The sequence below is a fragment of the Callospermophilus lateralis genome, chromosome 3 (assembly GCF_048772815.1).
Source record: "Callospermophilus lateralis isolate mCalLat2 chromosome 3, mCalLat2.hap1, whole genome shotgun sequence".
Taxonomy (NCBI): domain Eukaryota; kingdom Metazoa; phylum Chordata; class Mammalia; order Rodentia; family Sciuridae; genus Callospermophilus; species Callospermophilus lateralis.
The window spans coordinates 33,815,086-33,834,728 of NC_135307.1; the positions used below are offsets into that span (position 1 = coordinate 33,815,086).

The 19,643-nt window shown below is 38.4% G+C and overlaps 1 protein-coding gene across 1 annotated transcript; it reads right to left on the minus strand.

Annotated features, from left to right (window-relative positions):
* Positions 1-236: 236 nt before the first annotated feature.
* Positions 237-1,181, minus strand: Or4e1 (olfactory receptor family 4 subfamily E member 1). The gene has a single exon (XM_076848152.2). It carries the CDS (start codon positions 1,179-1,181, stop codon positions 237-239), a length of 945 nt encoding a protein of 314 aa, XP_076704267.1.
* Between the last annotated feature and the right edge of the window lie 18,462 nt (positions 1,182-19,643).

The window sequence follows — 19,643 nt, forward strand, 5'->3', positions numbered from 1 at the left end:
AACACAATACCTACCTCACAGGGTTGTTGTGAGAATTAAGTAAATGCACAGTGCCTAGAACAAGTTACAGGAAATGGAAGGTATTACTAATCATCGCTATTGTTGATTGTTAGATATGGGGCCAGAGGATAATTTTACAAGTCCTATAGTCTGATAAATATGGTATATAATGCATTCTTTGTCAGACATTTCTTTGACTTGGAGCACCAGGCATTCTGAGGGCTTAGACATTTTCATTATTTTTCTTTCCTCTCCTTCCTCCCCATTATCTTGTTCAAGGCATTCTTCATGTCTTCATTCCTAAGGGTGTAGATGATGGGGTTTAGCAGAGGGGTGACAGCAGTGAAAAACACAGATACCACTTTGTCCTCTGGGAGACTGGTGGAAGGGCGGGAATAGATGAAGATGCAGTGTCCCAGGAACAGTGTGACCACGGTGAGGTGGGCTGCACAGGTGGACAGGGCCTTCCGCCTGCCCTCGGAGATCTGCTGCCGCAGACTCACCAGGATGACTGCATAGGACACCACAAGGACCACAAAACAGACCACGGAGATCAGCCCACTGTTGGAGACGATGAGGATCTCAATGATGTGGGTGTCAGTGCAGGCCAGTTTGATCACCTGTGGCACGTCACAGAAGAAGTTGTCAATCTCATCAGGACCACAGTAGGGCAGCTTGATGGTGAGGGAGGTCAGGGATATGGAGTGGATGGTTCCTCCTGCCCAGAGGGCCACAGCCAGCAGCACACATACCTTCCAATTCATCACTGTCATGTACTGCAGGGGTTTACAGATGGCCACATACCGATCATAGGCCATGACGGTGAGGAGGAAGATCTCTGTGCAGGCGAAGAGGTGCAGGAAGAACATCTGGGTCACACAGGCATCAAAGGAGATGCGCTTCTCCTCTGACCAGGTGTCTCTCAGCATCTTGGGCACAGTGACAGTGGAGTGGCAGACATCGATAAAGGACAGATTGCTGAGGAAGAAATACATGGGGGTATGGAGCCGGCGGTCATAGATGATAGTGATGACAATGAGGATGTTCCCAAGCAGAGTCAGGACATAGAAAACGAGAAATATGGAAAACACAGCCATCTGCACCTTCTGATTTACAGATAAACCTCTAAGCCGAAAATATGTCACTAAAGAAGTTTGATTGAGTAGGAAAGCCTCTTCCATTCTCTTTGTTGAACACTCCTGCTGAGAAGTAAAAAAAAAAAAAAAGATAAATAAAAAATAAAAAAGGTCAGTATAACACTTCATATATGCATTAATCATTTAGTTACTGAATTTCTTGGGTGTCTATGGTTTCTATCTCCACCTAGAATTTATAGTCAATTGTTTTGTGTTTCCCCCTTTCCCTCCCCCCTTTCCTACCTTCTTTCTGTTTTTATTTAATTAATTAATTATTTTTGGTGCTGGAGATTTGATGCTAGCTTGCGTATGTCTTGACTAGATTACCTCTAGCTTTTTTCAAACTCTGATTCTGTTGTCTGTGCTTAGATATCAGGGCTTAGATTTAAGTGATGGATTTTGACTAGAGGAGATATTAAGGCATCTTTACCCTATAGTTCTTAAAGATATTTGAGAGTTCCATAATTTTTAATATTTTTCCTTTTACAAATAGGGAAAACGAGGCACAGATAGGCAAGGCAATTGGAAGTGGGTCTTAAACTTAGGTCTCCAGACTCCTGGTCCAGGCTTTATTCACTCTGTCTCTACTTGGATCTGAAATTCTGTGGTGGTTGGCAGAACTGGGGAGTTATGCAAAATGTCTTAGTGACCTTCTTCCTCTCCAAGGTGTCCCAAGTCTGCTTGAGGGTGTGCTCTATGGGAGTTTTGCCCCATCATCCTGCCTTGGTACACAGCCTTCCAGGAGTGTCTCACCCTTGGAGACTGTTTCTTGTGGTTCCTTGGGCCCCTCCCTCTTATGCTACCTCCTGCCTATCACAGATCAACAAGGTGCTTTGTATCAGCCCTTGAGGTCAGGCTCTCTGCCAGACAAATCAATAAACTCACATTGCTCATGGAAAAAAGGCTAGAGAAAGCTTCTTTTCTGCTCCTAGCTCTCTCTTCTTCTCAAGTATTTCCTGTATCTCACCAGGCAGGTCTCCTGCAGTTAATGGCTCCTTTTGCTGTTTATATCAGAGGACAAAATGATAGTGTCAAAGCAAGGAGCTAGCAAGGTAGATCTGTGATATGTTTTTGTTTGGGGGCAGGAGAAGTCTTTCAATTAACACTTAAACATTAAATGGGTCTGATGCTTTGATTAATACTTACCGTAACATCTTAATACAGTTATGGATTAATTTTACTATTTAGAAACTTTTCTTAGAGCATGAATTTAAAGCTTTTTCTCCAAACAACAACAAACAAACAAAAAACCAAAACTATTTTAAGTGTTAAAAGATTTATGTGTTTTCCTGGTTGCAAAATCGAAAAGGAGAATCCTGAACAGGAATGGAGCCAGAGGTGTATTTTAAATTCAACATGAGAAATTTCTGCTATACAGGCAGAAATGTGTGTGTGTGGACTGAGAACTAAGTGTGCAATAAAGACTTCTATCTCCTCCTCATAGGAGATGGGTAAGCATTTAAAACTTTTTCTACCATCAGCATTTTTTTCCTATTTTTTTGTGGAACCACAGGAAAAAAACACTTTGAAAAATGGAGCTATATTTGACTGCAGTAGAAATTTGGTGTTAGTTTATGTCAAGAATATGGTGCACAAACTACATACATTTCAGGAGAAGGGGGGAAATTATTAAGAGCAAAACTAGAATAGAACTAAAATGCTTATAAAACTCACCCTGAGTGGTTTCTGATGCTTTCTGTACTGAAAATGACTGAATTGTTAGTCCTGTAGTGTCAATACCAAGAGTATCATCTTCCAGTGGAAATAATAATCTATATAGAGTTGGACAAGTCAAATAACCTCATTTACCTTGATTTTTCCATAAAGAAGGTGAGCTCTCTTGAAGTTCCTTTGGGTCTTGTTCACAGTTGGTGACAAGTCACAGCAGATATACTGGGTGATATTTCCTGGTGAGAGGTACGATTTCAGGATTTTTCAGAGATGAAAAGAATCACGCCTTTGTTCCTATGGTCTCATATTTTGCTTTCAATACATAGAGGCATATTGCTCTGCAGGAAGATGTTATAGGATTGGTTTCCAGTTGAGGATGTGGTATAGGATTAAAAGACATAATCACCCATTTCTGGAGGCCATGCTAGTTTATCAGGGAGCTTCTAAAACAGAACCTTAACTAGTTATTCAGAAAACCAGTGTTGCTGGAGCATCTTCCTTCCACTTTAGCATACTTGTTAGCTGTCAAGTTTTGTATTGTTGTTTTTAGATGGAATATTCTACCTTAAATTACTGAAATGGAATCATAGAGAAAGAAGGCAGCTGGGATTGGCAGCTATAGTGCTGGTGTTTTCTACCTGAATTATATAGCTTTATGCACATGGAAGCTTTTCAGCAATGACATCAGCTTGCCCTGTTTAGTAGGTAGAAAAGTTAATTCTATGGGGACTGACGTAACAGTCTTTGCAGTAACTAAGAGAATTTAATAAAAATGCAGGACTTAAGCACCTAAATCTTTAGGAGGTACACACACACACACACACACACATATGATTAACTGAACTGCTATTTAGTGATTACCTATTAAGTGCTAATTATTACGTAATGTGCTTTCATGTTTTCTTATTTAGTTCATATAAAAACAGAGATGAGAGAAGGGTAATGGAGATGAGAGTTTATTTTTTAAAAAACACTTATTTTTTAGTTGTTGGTTTGACTTCTTTATGTAACTCAAAACAATTTTCTGACTAGGTCATATTAAGCAATGGAAAGTTATCATAAAGACATAATTATAATCAGCATCTTTGACAGCTGATTTGCTACTGAAAGTTCCATTTGCAGAAGAGAAAGTGTTCAAGACTATCACATGCACTAAACTTCTTAGAAGTATATCAATTTGATTATATTACAGAGAATATGAATGTTCTTTAATTCCTTTGAAGTGAATACTTCTGTTTGACACTATAATGTGGTTTTATCTCTTTGAACTTTATTGTTGTTAAGAAAGTAGATTTACTTGTTGATGGATGAAATGTTCCATATATTTCTATTCAGTGTAAATTGTTGATTGTATTATTTAGTTGTGTAGTTTCTTTAATATTTTTACTTTTTTTACAGCTGTATTTTTCTTTCTTTGTAATCAGGTATTGAATTGTTCAGTAATCATTCTCACATATTATTGTAACACCCACTTATTGGAAAGGCAATCTGCAGTTTTAACAAAGCATACTTTGAACAAACAAAATCCAAATGACTTTTTTGCATTTTGATATAATAATGACTGAATACATGTCTGGAAAGCTCCAATCCCTACTTTACTTTTCCCAGAGTGCAAAGGAGTTGTGCTTTTTCCATTCCTGGAACCAGCCTAACTTAACTCTTGAACTTTATTCACCGTTAGAAATTAAAGCATCTGTTATGATCCGTCCATTCCTCCTACTCAACCTAATAAATCTGAAATTTCTCATAGGGAAGAGCTGGCAGGTGACAAATCTGCTTTGAGCATGCTTTGCAAAGAGGTAGTTTCTACCCTGCTGGTTCTAGTTGGAAAATGTTGAAACTTTCAGGAATACAGTTGAGCATTGATAACTAATATTCCTCATCCTGTTTGACCAAGGAATTTCAATGCTGGGACTTGTTATTAATAAATTTTCAGAGTTCATCTCAAGGTATTTTTGTGACCTAAGAAAATTGGAAATAAGACAAATGTGCATCAAGCACACAAAAAATATGATGGTGTAACTTTATTAATATGAACAAATTTAAATTGTGTGTAGTAAGTTATTTAACAACATAATAAAATGGATGATCAAATAATATGTAATGATACTTGGTGTGTATATTGTGAAAAAATTTTGTTTTTAAATTATAACTTAGTTTGTAAGTATTAAAAAGGGATGAAGAAATACAATTTTAATTGCAAAATATCTTTAGGTTGGGATTGTATTTTTTCTTACATATGTATACGACCCTTCAGATTTTTCAAATTTATATATTTTCCCAATGTTTACTTTCAAAAGCTTACATTTGGTTTATTTTAGAAAGCAGTTCAATGCTCAAGACTTCAATCTTCATCATAATTGTAAATAAGAAGGATAATAACAAATGTACTGTGGTGATTTCTTCATTACAAAATGAAAATCACATTTTTAACAAGATAGTTCTAAAAAAATGGATTTTTAAAATATTTGATAGGTAGTTTTTCGTAAAATCCATTGAAACATTGTCACTGGTGTGGTGGATATAAGTTATTTTTTTTTTAAAAAAAAGGTTTATTTATTTCTGCTATCAAAGAACAGAATTATGACAATGTAATTAAACAATCCTAATTGGCTTCATTTTTAATTTTAAAATCAGGTAACACTTCATTCCATAAAACAGAATCAGTTTTCCTATGATCCAAGCACTCATCAAAAATAATTTGATGAGTAAATATCATATTATTTATTTTTCTTACACAAAATAAGGACAAGGGAACTTCACTATTTCGCCAGTTGAGAATGGTTGTTCTCCCTCCAATCCATATTTCTCTTGGAGGACCAGATGTGTCAGCTTGGTTTGATTGACTCCATGTTTTGTTTTATTTTTCCCCTGGAATATTGTCTCTGTTGAAAAACTGGCTTCACAAAGAAGGTGGCAGCAGGAAAATTTCAGAATCCAAAGCTTAAAAATAAGTCTTGGGCAGTGTGGGGTTATTTTCTGTCTCTGGGGGGGATTATCCAGTGTCCGAGGCCTGGGGACAGAGGCAAAGTCCCTAGGCGCCCATCTAGGAGATGTCACTCTCAGTAGTGTCTGGTGTCCTGACCTGTTCTCGCTCAGCATGACGGTGAGTAAGGAGCAGCAAGTCCCAGGGGCCCCCTGACCCTCTGGGAGACGGAGATCTCCCTGGGCAAACTCTGGGGCTGAGGGTCAGCAGCCAGGGGAGAATCAACGACTGTCCCCGCCTGTGGTCCCTGAGGTCCTGGAGCAGGGATGTAGGAGGCAGCCAGTGTCACAAGACATCCCCGTCCCCAACCAGGCCCGGCACCTGGCTAAGCGAGGAGAAAGACGGTGTCCCTCCTCAGGGCCTGGCCCCTGCGCCTGGTCTCACTTCCTCCCCCGGCACTGCCTGGAAGGGGAGGAAGTGAAACCCAGGGGAAGGCTGGGAAGTGAGGCCACCGTCACATTCATGGTCAGGGTGCTACAGCTCAGTCTGCCTCCCAACAGGCCCCATACTTGGCTCCCCTTCATCGGCCACGACCCTTCTGAGAGTCACGCCCTGCCCTTTATATGCACAAGGACCCAGAAGTTCCAGGGACACATCCATGTTTAGGCCCTTGGATCTGGAAGTTCCTCGGACATCCATATTTAGGCCCCCAGATCCGGAAGTTCCAAAGGTGCACATCCATGTTTAGGCCCTGGATCCGGAAGTTCCAAAGGTGCACATCCATGTTTAGGCCCTGGATCCGGAAGTTCCGGGCACACATCCATGTTTAGGCCGTAGCATCTGGAAGTGCCTCAGGTGCATGTCCATGTTTAGGCTCTAGGATCCGGAAGTGCTTCAGGTGTCCATGTTTAGGCCCCAGGATCCGGAAGTTCCTCAGGTGCACGTCCATCTTTGGGTCCCTGGATCTGGAAGTGCCTTAGGCGTCCATGTTTAGGCTGCAGAATCCAGAAGTTCCTCAGGCGCAGGCGCAGGTCCATGTTTAAGCCCCTGGATCCAGAAGCGCTTCAGGCATCCATGTTTAGGCTCTCCGATCCGGAATTTCCTCAGGCGCACGTTCATGTTTAGGCCCATGTTATATTTTCTAAATTATGGATGTTTTTTGAAGAATAAATTCAGACTTTTTATGGTATTCTTTTGACTTACTTTTTCCAAGGAAAGAGACTTAAATACATTAGTTTGTCTTCTGTTTTCCCCTTTTTGTAATTATGCATATATATGCCCACAACATGTTTAAGAAAATTATTCTGTTACATGGAGTTGAATTAAAAATATTTGGAAAAAAAATATTTAATTTTTAGTTGTAGTTGGACACAAAGGTATTGCACCTTTTTTAAAATTTATTTTTATGTGGTGCTGAGGATCGAATCCAGGGCCTCACACATGCTAGGCTAGTGTTCTACTGCTGAGTCACAACCCCAGCCTCCTACACACCAGCTCCCCCCCACCCCCCACGAAATTTTAGTTAGCTTTCTGACAGAGAGGTTACGTGATTTGATTTTAGAACCAGATTGTCTGGGTGTAAATTCCAATATCCTAGATATGTGTGAACTTAGGGAAGTTACTAAATGTCTCTGGTCCTCAGTTTTTTCATCCATAAAGCATGAATAATAATGCTCAAATTTTTTAGAACTCTTGAAATCTTTGCAAAGCATTTGGCACTTAGTATCTTACATATGTTAGCATAACTATATAATACATAATTTAAGCACAATTTAAGCAAAAAGCAAAGCAAAACAGCAACAACAACAGCAACAACAACAACCATTGCCAAATACCAGTCAGAATTTCTGACTTCAATTATTTTTTATTTTAGATAACAGTGAAAATTTAGTTTTCTGCTCCAGATCTTCCTTTTGCTTTTTCTCTTTATATGAGCTTGGTGATTAAAATTGCAGAATGAAGAGTTCAAAGGGGAGAGTTGAAGATTATTCTGTGATTTTTACATTTAAATTTATTTTTAACAGATACATAAAAAACATAAAACCATTTAGATTAAGGGGTACCATGTAATTTTTTTTTTTTTTTTTTTGGTATGGGGTATTGAACCCAGTGGCACTCCACATCCCCAGCCCTTGTTACTTATTTATTTTTTTTGAGACAGAGTCTTGCAAAATTTCCCAGGCTGGCCTCGAACTTGCCGTCTTCTGCCTCAGCCTCCTGAGTAGCTGTGATTACAGGTGGCATCATTGTTCCCAGTTCATGTGATGTTTTGATATGTGTGTACATTGTGTAATGTTTAAATCAGATTAAAATATCTACCTCAAACACTTGTCATTTCTTTATGGTGAAAATATTAAAAATTCTTTCTTCTAGCATTTAAAAATATGTAATACATTATTATTACCCAGAGTCACCCTGCTATGCAAGAGCCCACCAGAACTTCTTGTTCCTATCTAACCATACCTTAATACCCACTGATCAACCTCACCCCCTTCTTCACCCCCATTCTCCCTGTATTCTGGTTACCACCATTCTGCTCTCAACTTCTGTGAGGTGACCTTTTAAAAAATTCTTTCTGTATGGGTGAGATCATGTAGTACTTGTCTTTCTGTGCCTGGCTTATTTTACTTAACAGAATGATCTCTAGTTCCATCCATGTTGTCTCATACAACAGATTTAATTTTTTTTTTAAATGGCTAAGCACTATTCCATTGTACACATGCACCATGATGGGTTTTTATTTTTATTTTTTAAGTTCACTCATCAGTTCAAAGAGCTTAGGTTTTTTCCATCTCTTGACTATGGTGAATAGTGGTGAAATAATGGGAATGTAGATGTCTGTTTGACATATTATTAAAATTTCCTTCGGGAATGTACCAGTAGTGGAATTGCTGGATCATATGTTATCTATTTTTAACTTTGAGGAACATTCAGAGTGTTTTCCATAATGACTGTACTAATTATATCCCCACCAATAGTGCAGCAGCGTTCCCTTTTCTTCACATCCTTGCTAGTGCTTTTCATCTTTAATCTTATTTATTCATTATTTCTGTGGTGCTGGAAAAATCAAACCCCTGGCCTCTTGCATGCCAAACAAGCACTGTATGACTAAGCTATTTCCCCAGCTTCAGAATTCATCTTTGTTTTGAGACAGGAGTCTTATAATCTTTTTGATAGTAATCCCTCTTATTAGAGTGAGATGATATCTGATTATACTTTGGGTTTGAATTTCAAGAAGGAATAGTTTAGTGGGATGGTTAGGATAGCTTAGATAAAGGAAATGGAGCAAGAAATAGCCCTATAGCCACCTCTCCATGCCATAGGGTGTAGAAGGTGGTAATAGAAGGAACATTCTTAGAAATTCCAGAAAATGCTGATTCCCAAGCCATCATGGCTTGGGCTCTTTTTACTTAGTTTTCTTGTTGAATTCATTATCATTGATCAGAGGGCAGATTTGGTTGCATTGAAAAACACAGAACTTCCAGAACTTACATGTACTGCTCTGTGGCCAATGTGGGACTTGTATTGTTACTATAACAGCTTTGGAAATCAGGGTAAATTTTAGGAAGAGGGATAGGCTGTCTTTACTAATTCTCTGTACTCATTATAGAAATAAGTACAGAGAATTAGTAAGAGATACTTTATCATAGTCCTGATATCCTGAGAGCAACACAGAAAACAATGTTCAATTGATTACAGGGCGATTACTATTATCACTGTCACTGGTAAAAACAAGGTTGAGAAATTAGTCTTTGATCTTTTTAAGTTATAGTTTCTATGCTTTTCCTTGCCTATTGGTGGCCTCTCTCCCTGGTCTGTTACTTCCCCTAACTGTACATTAGACTGCCACTTAGATTTCACTCAGGCTTCTCCTTCCTGGAAGACCCTCATGTTCCAAATTGTGTGTTCTCAGTTCCTGCATAGAATAAGTGAGTGCAATGGTTTACACATGCATTGCACTTTAGAGTTTGCAAAGCCCTTTCACACTATTTTATGTGATTTTCACAATATTTCTGTGAGGTAGGGAGCATTATGAAAAAATTGGACTTGCTGTTAAGTCATTTTCACAGAGTTTACATGTCAGGTGAGTACCTGAACCAGGGCTTAAATTGAGTTTTCTGATGCCAAATCCATCATTTATTCTATCCCTAAAAGTGCTTTTATTATCTTACCCATTTTAGTAATTCAGCATTACCATTCCCCCAAATGCTAAGCAAGAAACTTCAAGTCTATCCTGTTTCCTCTCTTCTTTTCATATCCCACATGCAACCATGTATCTGTAAAAGAAAATGACTCTGCCTTCACAACATATTGTGAATCTCACAACTTCTCAGCATCTTCTCTCTCTGACTTCTGCAATAGCCTCTTAATCTATATGGGTTTCAATTCTTGCCCCCTCAGCCCATTTTACTTTCAACAACCAGATTCATTATTTTTTTAAAATGTATTTATTTATTCTAATTTGTTATATATGACAGCAGAGTGCATTTCAATCCATATTACACATATAGAGCACAATTTTTCACGTCTCTGGTTGTTCACAAAGTAGAGTCATCATTTACGTCTTCATACATGTACTTGGGGTAATGATGTCCATCTCATTCCACCATCTTTCCTTCCAGATTCATTCATTATTTAGAAGTGCTTCTCTCCTTTGCCCAAATACCTCTCTATCGCAATCAAAATAGAAGTTCTTTACCAAGTTCTACAAGATCCTATTTATTATTATCTACATAAAATTATATATATTTTCTCTTATAAGTCATCACTTTCCTCTGTCCACTCTCCCTTTTGGTACCAGGGGTTTAATCCAGGGGCACCCAACTACTGAGCCCCATCCCTGTTCCTTTTTATGTTTTATTTTGAGACAGGGTCTTGCTAAGTTGCTGAGGCTGGCTTTGAATGTACCCTCCTGCCACAGCCTCCTAAGTCCCTGCTATTACAGGCAGGCACCACCATGACAAGCTGTATTTTCTTGCTCACTCAATGGGCCATGTGCCTTCCCTAGCGTGTCTGACACACATCTCTTGTCTCATGGGCCTGCACAGGATATTCCGTTTGTCTAGAATACTTTTCCACCTTATCTCTGTTTTACTTTCAGACTTCCGGTAAAACATCTTAAGAAAGAACTTTTTGACTGGGCTGCCCAAAAAGGACAATTTCCCCATCTAATTCTGTGGTCAATGGCCTCCAGCCAATGACCACCAGAAACAAACCTGCAGCCAAACTGAGCTGGGTCCATGTACTCCTTCCAATTACATCACTTCATGGCTAACATTGCCGCAGTCTGGCTGGGCAAAATAATCGGGGGCGGCGGGGGGCCGGGGGGGGGGGTAGTGACAAGGAACTTGTGAAGGTTGATACAGCGGGAGCCGCTTTATTATGGGACAGAGAAGTATATATACCCAACTAATTACACACAGCTTAACTTAATTAACATAAACTAGATACAGCAGTCAACCAATAAGGAATCCTCCTCATCTTAATTATTACACACAGCTTAACTTAATTGACATAATCTAGACACAGCAATCAGTCATTAAGGAATCTCTATCATCTTAATGGCTCGCTGGCGTTACTTCTCAAATAACTCCTCTTGGCAAAGTGCCAGGTGCCATCTTGACTTGTCTGTGGCTCAACATAACACGGAAGGCTCAGTAAGCAGAGGATTTTAGAAAGGAATTATAGGATTGGGGCTTGTGTTGGGTGGTAATGGGAAGGATTCAAAGCAGTAGTTTTTTTTTTCCCCCTCTGGAATAAATGCTGTAAGGAAGTGGGGATAATTCTAAATAATTGCATATCTTGATAACTTTCATCTAGAAGGCAGGAAGAGCAGAGAAGATGAAAATTTTAATTGGTAAAAAAGAAACAATCACTCAAAAAGCCAAGACAGGGGAGTGTCTGACTGCTATGGTTTGGATATGGTTTTAATCTGTGTTCAGATGTGGCTACGGGACAGTCTTGTTTTCTTCTGCTGCATATGGCATAGGGTGGACCTGACAGATGTCAGGGTTCTGAGAGGTTAGGTTGTTTTGTGGGAACTCATCATAGCCTAACAATGAATTCTGGACCAACTTCTAGACATCCCAAGTCCTCTGTGATAGAGCCAGGTTTATTTTCTAGTTTTGACAAATCTGTTTTCTAGTTATCAAGGGCTGATTTTCTTTCACAGTTTTTTTCTTCCCTTTTAGCTGAAACCAACGTAAGGCAACAAGACATTAATCTGTGTCATCTATATAGTTATTGGTGTCAAAATTTTTCAATCAGAAGGTTGTTCAGAGAACGTTGTTTGCCATGGGACCAGGATTAGTCTCTTCTGCTCTTTTTGTTGCATGATGCATTATTTAATCCTTTGCCATGACAGATTTCAATCCCTAGTAACACTCTCTCACACACACACACACACACACACACACACACAATATGAATGGTATACATTGGTTAACTGCAACACAAGAAATAAACAGGAACAAAATGGTAATAAGTTCTTATAACAAATCTTAAGGACAGGAGCTTAAGTGATCAAACTCAGGAAATAAAAACATAAACCAAAGACCAGCTGATCTTTGTAGAGAGCCAGGAAGCCTTTTCTTTTAGTAACTAACTGTCTTACTGAGTCTGCAGTATTTTTATAGGTGCATCAAGAAGTGTTTAATAAAGCATATATTTTCCATTTCATAGCTCAGAGGAAACTCAGAGTTATATGCTTATCTGTGATGAAGAACATAAATTGAAACTGCTGTTGGGGATTCCAGAGCCCCGACTGTGTTTCCACCAACAGTGAGAGCACAAATTGTACAAGGAGTGTGTCACCTAACTCAACACGAGACAACCCTTGGTTCCATTTTAATGTAGAAAGTTTGTTTTTTGTTTTGGGGGTGGTGTTGGTACCAGGGATTGAACTCAGGGGCACTCAACCACTGAGCCACATCCCCAGGCCTAGTTTGTATTTCATTTAGAGACAGGATCTGACTGAGTTGCTTAGTGCCTTGCTTTTTCTAAGGCTGGCTTTGAACTCATGATCCTCCTGCCTCAGCTTCCTGAGCCGAGGGGATTACAGGTGTCTGCCACTGTGCCCGGCAAGATTTTTTAAAGTGAGTTAAATACTTCCTGAAAAGCAGTGTGGATATTCTGTAAAGAACACAAGAGTACAGTAGCAAAGATAACACTAATATTAGTTTCCATTTCTGATGGGCTGGGTTTTGTTGTTAGGATTATAATGACCTCAGAAGAAGCATTTTATTGATATAGTGCTGCTAAAAATATCTTTTTCTCTCTCACTTTCTGTTTTTTTGTGGTGCTGGGGATGGAACCCAGGGCCTCATGCATGTTAGGTAGGTGTCTATCACTGAGTCACATCCCCAGCTTTAAATCCAATTTTAAACTGAAATTTGGGATTAATTATGTGAGAAAGAACTTAAGTTCTGGGTCAGACATGTAGAAAAAAATCACTGTCTGAACTATCTAAAGAAACAGCTACTTTTTGTCCGCAGTATTTGGAGGAAGATTACACAATTGACAATTAGAAGAATAAGAATAGTAGCAGAGTCTCAAAGAACAAAATAAACAAACAAACAAAACACATGTGAAAAATGTGCTTTTCTTTTAAGTTGTAGAAAACCAAAGGAAGTCAAAATTGACAGGATGAAGCCAGGAACATCATACATATAAACTTTTTAGTTGGCTAATAAGGAAGATTAGAATATAATAATAGACAAGTTTAGTGGCAGATTAAAAAGAAAGAAAAAGGACAAAGAATGAGAAAATTAATCTTGTTTTGTTGTCTTGGGTGATAGCTATCTACTTCTATCAGATTCTGGAGAATTTTTAGGAATTCTCAACTTAAAGTCTCCCAACTGGACAAATTTCCAGGGCTTAAGAAACTGGTGATATTTAAAATTTATTTATTTAGGAAGCATGACTCTGGGGATCAATACCTTGAAATTTTAATGCTGTGTCAGTTGTTAACAGTCCCTGAAAGGTTTCTTTTTGTTGGGACTCAAGGGCAGTTTTTTTTTTTCCTGATGTATTTTTTTTTTTTAAGGAAACTATAATCTCCAGATTTCAGATCACACAGTTGGTGTTTGGAAATGCAGCTTGAACTTGTTGGTGATAGAGCTGGAGATCTCACTCAAGTCTTATGATATTTACTCACATTAGTTGGTAAAATATATAGTAAAATCTAGGTGTAGAAGTAGGGTAGCCTGTTATTGGCTCTTGAGATGACACGTGGGTCCTCAAGAAGGCAGATTTCATTGCCATTAAGGCTGATAGAAGTCTGATTTCCTTCTCAGGTACTGGGGATTGAATCCAGGGATGCTCAACTGCTTGCTGATCTCCAAATCCTTCATATTTTTTATTTTGAGACAGGGTCTTGCTAAGTTGTGGAGGCCAATCTTGAACTTGTTATCCTCTTGCTTCAGGCTCCCAAGTTGCTGGGATGCCATCATGCCCAGCTAAAAACTATTCTAAATTTAGTTTTAGAAGTTCATTTGCTTTTTCTTTTCTTTTTTTTCCTCCCCTCCTTTTTTTTTTTTATACCAGGGATTGAACCCAGGGCACTTAACCACTGAGCCACATCCCCAGCCCTTTCTTTTTTTTAAAATTTTAAATTAAATTTATTTATTTATTTTTAATTTTTGAGAGAGTTCTTGCTAAGTTGCTTAGGGTTTAGCTAAGTTGCTGAGACTGGTTTTGAATTTGCAATGCTCCTGCCTCAGCCTCCCGAGTTGCTGGGATTTGAGGTGTGTTGCTCCACCTTCAGTCTCTCTTTACTATTCCTGGTGTTTATAGAAGGTAAGGATAGCAGAGTTTTGAGAAAAAGGCAAGGTGTTGAGAGCCACAGCCGAAGGGGCCCCAGTAAACTTCCAGCTGCCAGCAAACTTCCAGACTGCCGGCTGATGATTGGCTCACAGCGGCCCCAGCAACATCTAGCTGATTGGCTCCTCTGCAGTGATGCTCATTGGGCTGTTTCCCTGCCCTTTCAGACCACAGAGCTGCTCATTGGGGGACTTTTTTGGCTCCGCCCATGCGACCCAGCCAATTGGCCTCAAGAGCAGGAGGATTGTGGGAGGTGAAGAGGCTGGTGGGTGTGGGAGTGGCTTGTGGGAAGCCAGTGGTGGCAGTTGGGCTCTGAGGGTTTTTTCCTGAGGAGCTGTTTTGTTTGGCGTGTGTGGTTCTAAAAATAAAGTTAGTTTCTTTTGACAAGTGGCTCCTGAATTGTGCCCAGCCAGACTGTGGGCAGCAAGGATTTACAGAGTCCTTTGATAACAGTTCAATGGAATACAGGCCTCATTATTAGAACAGTAAGTTAGAATTTCCAAAATTGAACAAAAAGAGATTCAACATTTTGGTCATATTTTGGACCATCCATAACTCTTTGGGAATGATACGGATCTATTCATTCTGAGAATTAATAACATAACCAGGACATATTTATAGCCCATTACTAGGACATTTGCATAAAGTCCATTTGGAGATGCTCAAGGGGCCCTTTAGGCTTTTTCCCTCTCTATATTCCACCTTCCCAGTCATCCCAGGATGATGTCACTCAGTGGTAGTTCATGCCTAAGAAGCACTTTAGGAAACATTCCTAAAATATTGAGGAATTTGAGTTTGAGGAACTTTTGTTATTTGAAGAGTCTGTACAGTGTGGGGAATTATAAAGTTTCATGTAAACCTTAGAAATAAATTAACTAAATCTTGTTCACTGCCAATCCAGTTTATAGACAAGGTGATGTGCATTGACTATTGGATCAAGGGAAAGACTAAAATTAGTAGCTGACCTTGCATGATTCTCTTGTATTTGCCAGCATTCTAGTGCTGATAAAAACTACTCATGAACAGAAAAGGAAAAAAGTATTGGTAAGCCCATACAATTGGAAACAAATCTTTCTGTAGATGTTTTTGAACTAGTCTTAGTGCTTAAACAAGAATATGCAGCTGTAGCTGGGTGCATGGTGCACACTTGTAATCCCAGCCACTAAGGAGTCTGATTGGTTGAGCCTAGGAGTTTGAGGCCAGTTTGGGAAGCATGGTAAGACCCTGTATCTCACAAAATGTTGCTTCTAATTGGGAAAGAAGGATTTCAGATGGAGACAAACCAATTAGCCATCTCCTATGAGAGCACTCTCATGTGGAATAGGAATTATACTGTTGTGGAAATGTAATGACTGAAGAAAATAAAACTTGAGGCTCCTGGAACCATTTCTTGTTTGAGAAGGAGGAAGAATAGAGAAATTTCCAATAAAAATGGGACTGTCATTTGTTTTAAATACTTAAATGAGAATTCAAACATTATTTGGATGGCTAAAATGGATTATTAAGCCTATTTTAATAAAAACATTGTATGAATGTATAAAAGACTCTAGCTATAAGTTACAAGTGCAGTCAGGTATATTTATGGTTTTGTTACAAGCTGTTGTGCTTTAGATGTGAGGTGTCTCCTGAAAGCTCATGTGTGAAATAATGGAAGAAAGCTTAGAGGTGAAATGATTGGGTTATGAGGGTCTTAACCTAATCATTGAGTTAAACCACTGATAAGGATTAACTGGGTGGTAATTGTAGGCAGGTAGGGTATGGCTGAAGGAGGTAGGTTGTTGGGGGGCATGCCTTTGGGGTACATATTTTGTCCCCAAGCATTGCTTTCTCTCTGCTTCCTGGTGCTATGTTCCCAACTACTATCCTCTGCCATACACTTTCCACCTTGATGTTCTGCCTCACCTTAGGCAGGGTCTCATTAAGTTCCTGAGGATCTTGCTAAATTGCTGAGGCTAGCTTTGAACTCAATAATTCTCCTGCCTCAGCCTCCTGAGCCGTTGGGATTACAGGCATGCACCACCACGCCTGGCTCTATTTATTAATTCTTGATTTTATTTCTTGCACTTTAGGAGTCTTATTGAGAAAGTGAATTCCTAAGTGAACCTGATGGAGTATTGGGCCTACATTTTCTTCTAGTATGTTCAGGGTCTCTGGTTTAATGCCTGGGTCCTTGATCCACTTTGAGTTGAGTTTCTTGCAGAGTGAGAGGTAGGGGTTAAATTTTATTCTGCTACAAGTGGCTTTCCAGATAAAACGGGATTTAACTATACTCTTTTTAGCTGTTCAAAACAATAAAATCCAGGGCACTCTGGTGCATAAACCTACCTACTCTGAAGGATGAGGTGGGAGGATCATAATTTCAGGGTCAGCCTAGGAAACAGCAAGACTCTGTTTCACTAAAGAAAAATGAAAGTAATAGCACTATGTATATGTGGAAGTCTTTGTAAGATATAAAACACTATAAGGTGTTTGCTATTGACAAAATTAACCATTAGAAGTGTTATAATGCTAAGTATGAATATTCATGGGCAACATTGGTTGCTTTCCCAATTTCTAACCACTCCTCTCTGTTGTGTTGCATCGTGAAGTTTGGGAAAGATGAATTAATTGATTGGTCCAATTTCACATTCCAGTAATAGGTGTAATTGATCTAAGCCAATAAGTGGAATCATTGAGATATATTACTTTAAGCCTTTCCAAAAGTCCTACTTCTTCTCTGAGTACTCCAGTTTTGTGAGTCAATGAATCCCCCTCAATTTGAATTGAGATTTCTGTTTCTTGTAGCTGAAACTATCCTGCCAGATATAAAATTCAATAAATTTTGACTCACTGACAATTTTATTGCCAAGAATACAATGGAGATGATGAAGAACAGAATTTAATTCTGATTATTAGGAAAGAACTTGTTAATGATTTGTTAATGACATGTATAAAGGTAGAATAATTTTCACGTATGGAAGGTAGAATAATTTAAAAATACCTTCATATATGGAAGGTAGAATAATTTTCCTCCCAAAGATGTCTGTATCCTAAGGTTGGAGGACTTTTGAGTAGTTATTTTACACAGCAAAGCAGAATTGATTTCAGAACGTGGTTGGAGATATTTTCCTGGAATATAGCTGGGTAGGCCCAATGTAGAGTTGGAGAGGAAAATGGGATAACAGGGGCAGAGGTATGAGTAATGATATTGTTGGTTGGGGACCCACATGGATAGAAGGTAGGTAGCATGTAGAAGCTAGAAAATTGAAGAAGTCATTTTCTTTTCTAGAGCTCCAGGAGAATGTGGCCATATCAACACTTTGATTTAAGCTTCACGGGACCCATTTTGTACATTTGATCTATATAACTGTAAGATAATAAATATATGTTGCTTTAAGCCACTAAGTTTGTGGTAATTTGTCATAGTGACAATAAGAAAATAATATATTATGGAAATTTCAGAATCTTGGAAGAAATTATGGCTCAACATAATTTTGGAGTTTGCCAAAACAGGGAGGAACCATTAGGCACAGCTAGTTGTTTCCTAGATATTAGGAAAATTAATCTAGAAAAGTTAGGGAAAAGATAAATATGATTCCATCGTGGCCAGAAATACTGTAAAAGAATATAAATTATGGACTTTCTAAAATAAAATTATGGCAATTTGACAATCTTAATTTTTTTAAAGACAGTTTTTAATATATATATATATATATATATATATATATATATATTTACAGATGGACATGATATCTTTATCTATTTTTATGTAGTGCTGAGGATTGAACCCAGTGCCTCACACATATAAGGTAGGTGCTCTATCATGAGCTACAGACCCAGGCCCCAATTTGACAATCTTCTAAAGAAGGAAAAGACAAAAGACACTCTGTAATTTTATAAGTGGTGTCAGTTAAGGTCATATTTTACATTGGTCATATATTCATATATAATTATAGGAAAGTAATGTCTGATTTACTCTATTAACTGTCCTACTAATAATCCCTCCCTTCCCTTCATTACCCTTTGTTTAATCCAAAATACTTCTGTTTTCCCCCATCTCCCCCCTTAATGTGAGTTACCATCAGCATATCAGAGGGAACATTCAGCCTTTGGTTTTTATTCATATATGAATACATGACTGATGTAATTCCATATCATGTACAACCAGAAGAATGGAAAGTTGTGATCCATATATATATAATATGCCAAAATACATTCTACTGTCATGTATATGTCATGTATAAAAACCCCCAAAAAGAAGACATTAAAAAAATTCAAAGTACAGGTATGTGTGTGTTTTTAAAGGCTGTCATTGGTATGTGCACAGTAATTTCTTGAATCTGTAAGCACAGAATGAACCAAAGTAAAATGAGTTACAGATAGGAAGAGATGGTCTTCAGTGTGATTTAATCTTGGCTTAACTTCCACCTTCTAAAACAGAGTTGACTCTTGCTCTGTCCTGCAAGATAGTACACCTTGATGTATTGTAAAGGTCCAGAGATATTGGTGTTCTCACTTTAGAATCATCCAGGTAAGGCCCCCGGGGGCAGAGGGGTTAGAGTCCTTGGGTGAAGTTGCTCCTGGTTGCATGTGTTATTCCAGTGTGCTGCTCAAATATTATAATTCTCAGAATGTGACATGATGTATAAAGTTTGGAAAGCATTGTTTTGAATCAGGGATAATCATTCTATAACTGGTAAAATAAACATGATTAATAAAGTAGTGAATCCCAAAAAAGTTAAAAAGATACTCTAAGAGTGCTTGTTCATTTAAAATGACTCTATGTACCAGGGCCAAGACAAAATAGGTTGCAGAGCACTGGGCTTACTTGTAGAGGAACAGTTTTGTTTTGTTGTTATCTTTGAAAAATTCTGGAGAACAAAAGAAATGTTAGAAGATTTAATTTGGGTAAACAGCTGAAAATTCAAAAAGTTAGCATTTTCACTAGGAATTCACAAACAATTAGCCTGACACCATTTTTTTCTGTGTTTATAGAATGGATACTTGGATGAAGATTTGGGACTAGTCAAGAAATCACTGACAATAAAAATCGGTAGAGAGGAAGATGTGTGTTTTGAGTCAGGGTTCATGCTGGAGGTGGGTTCAAATCC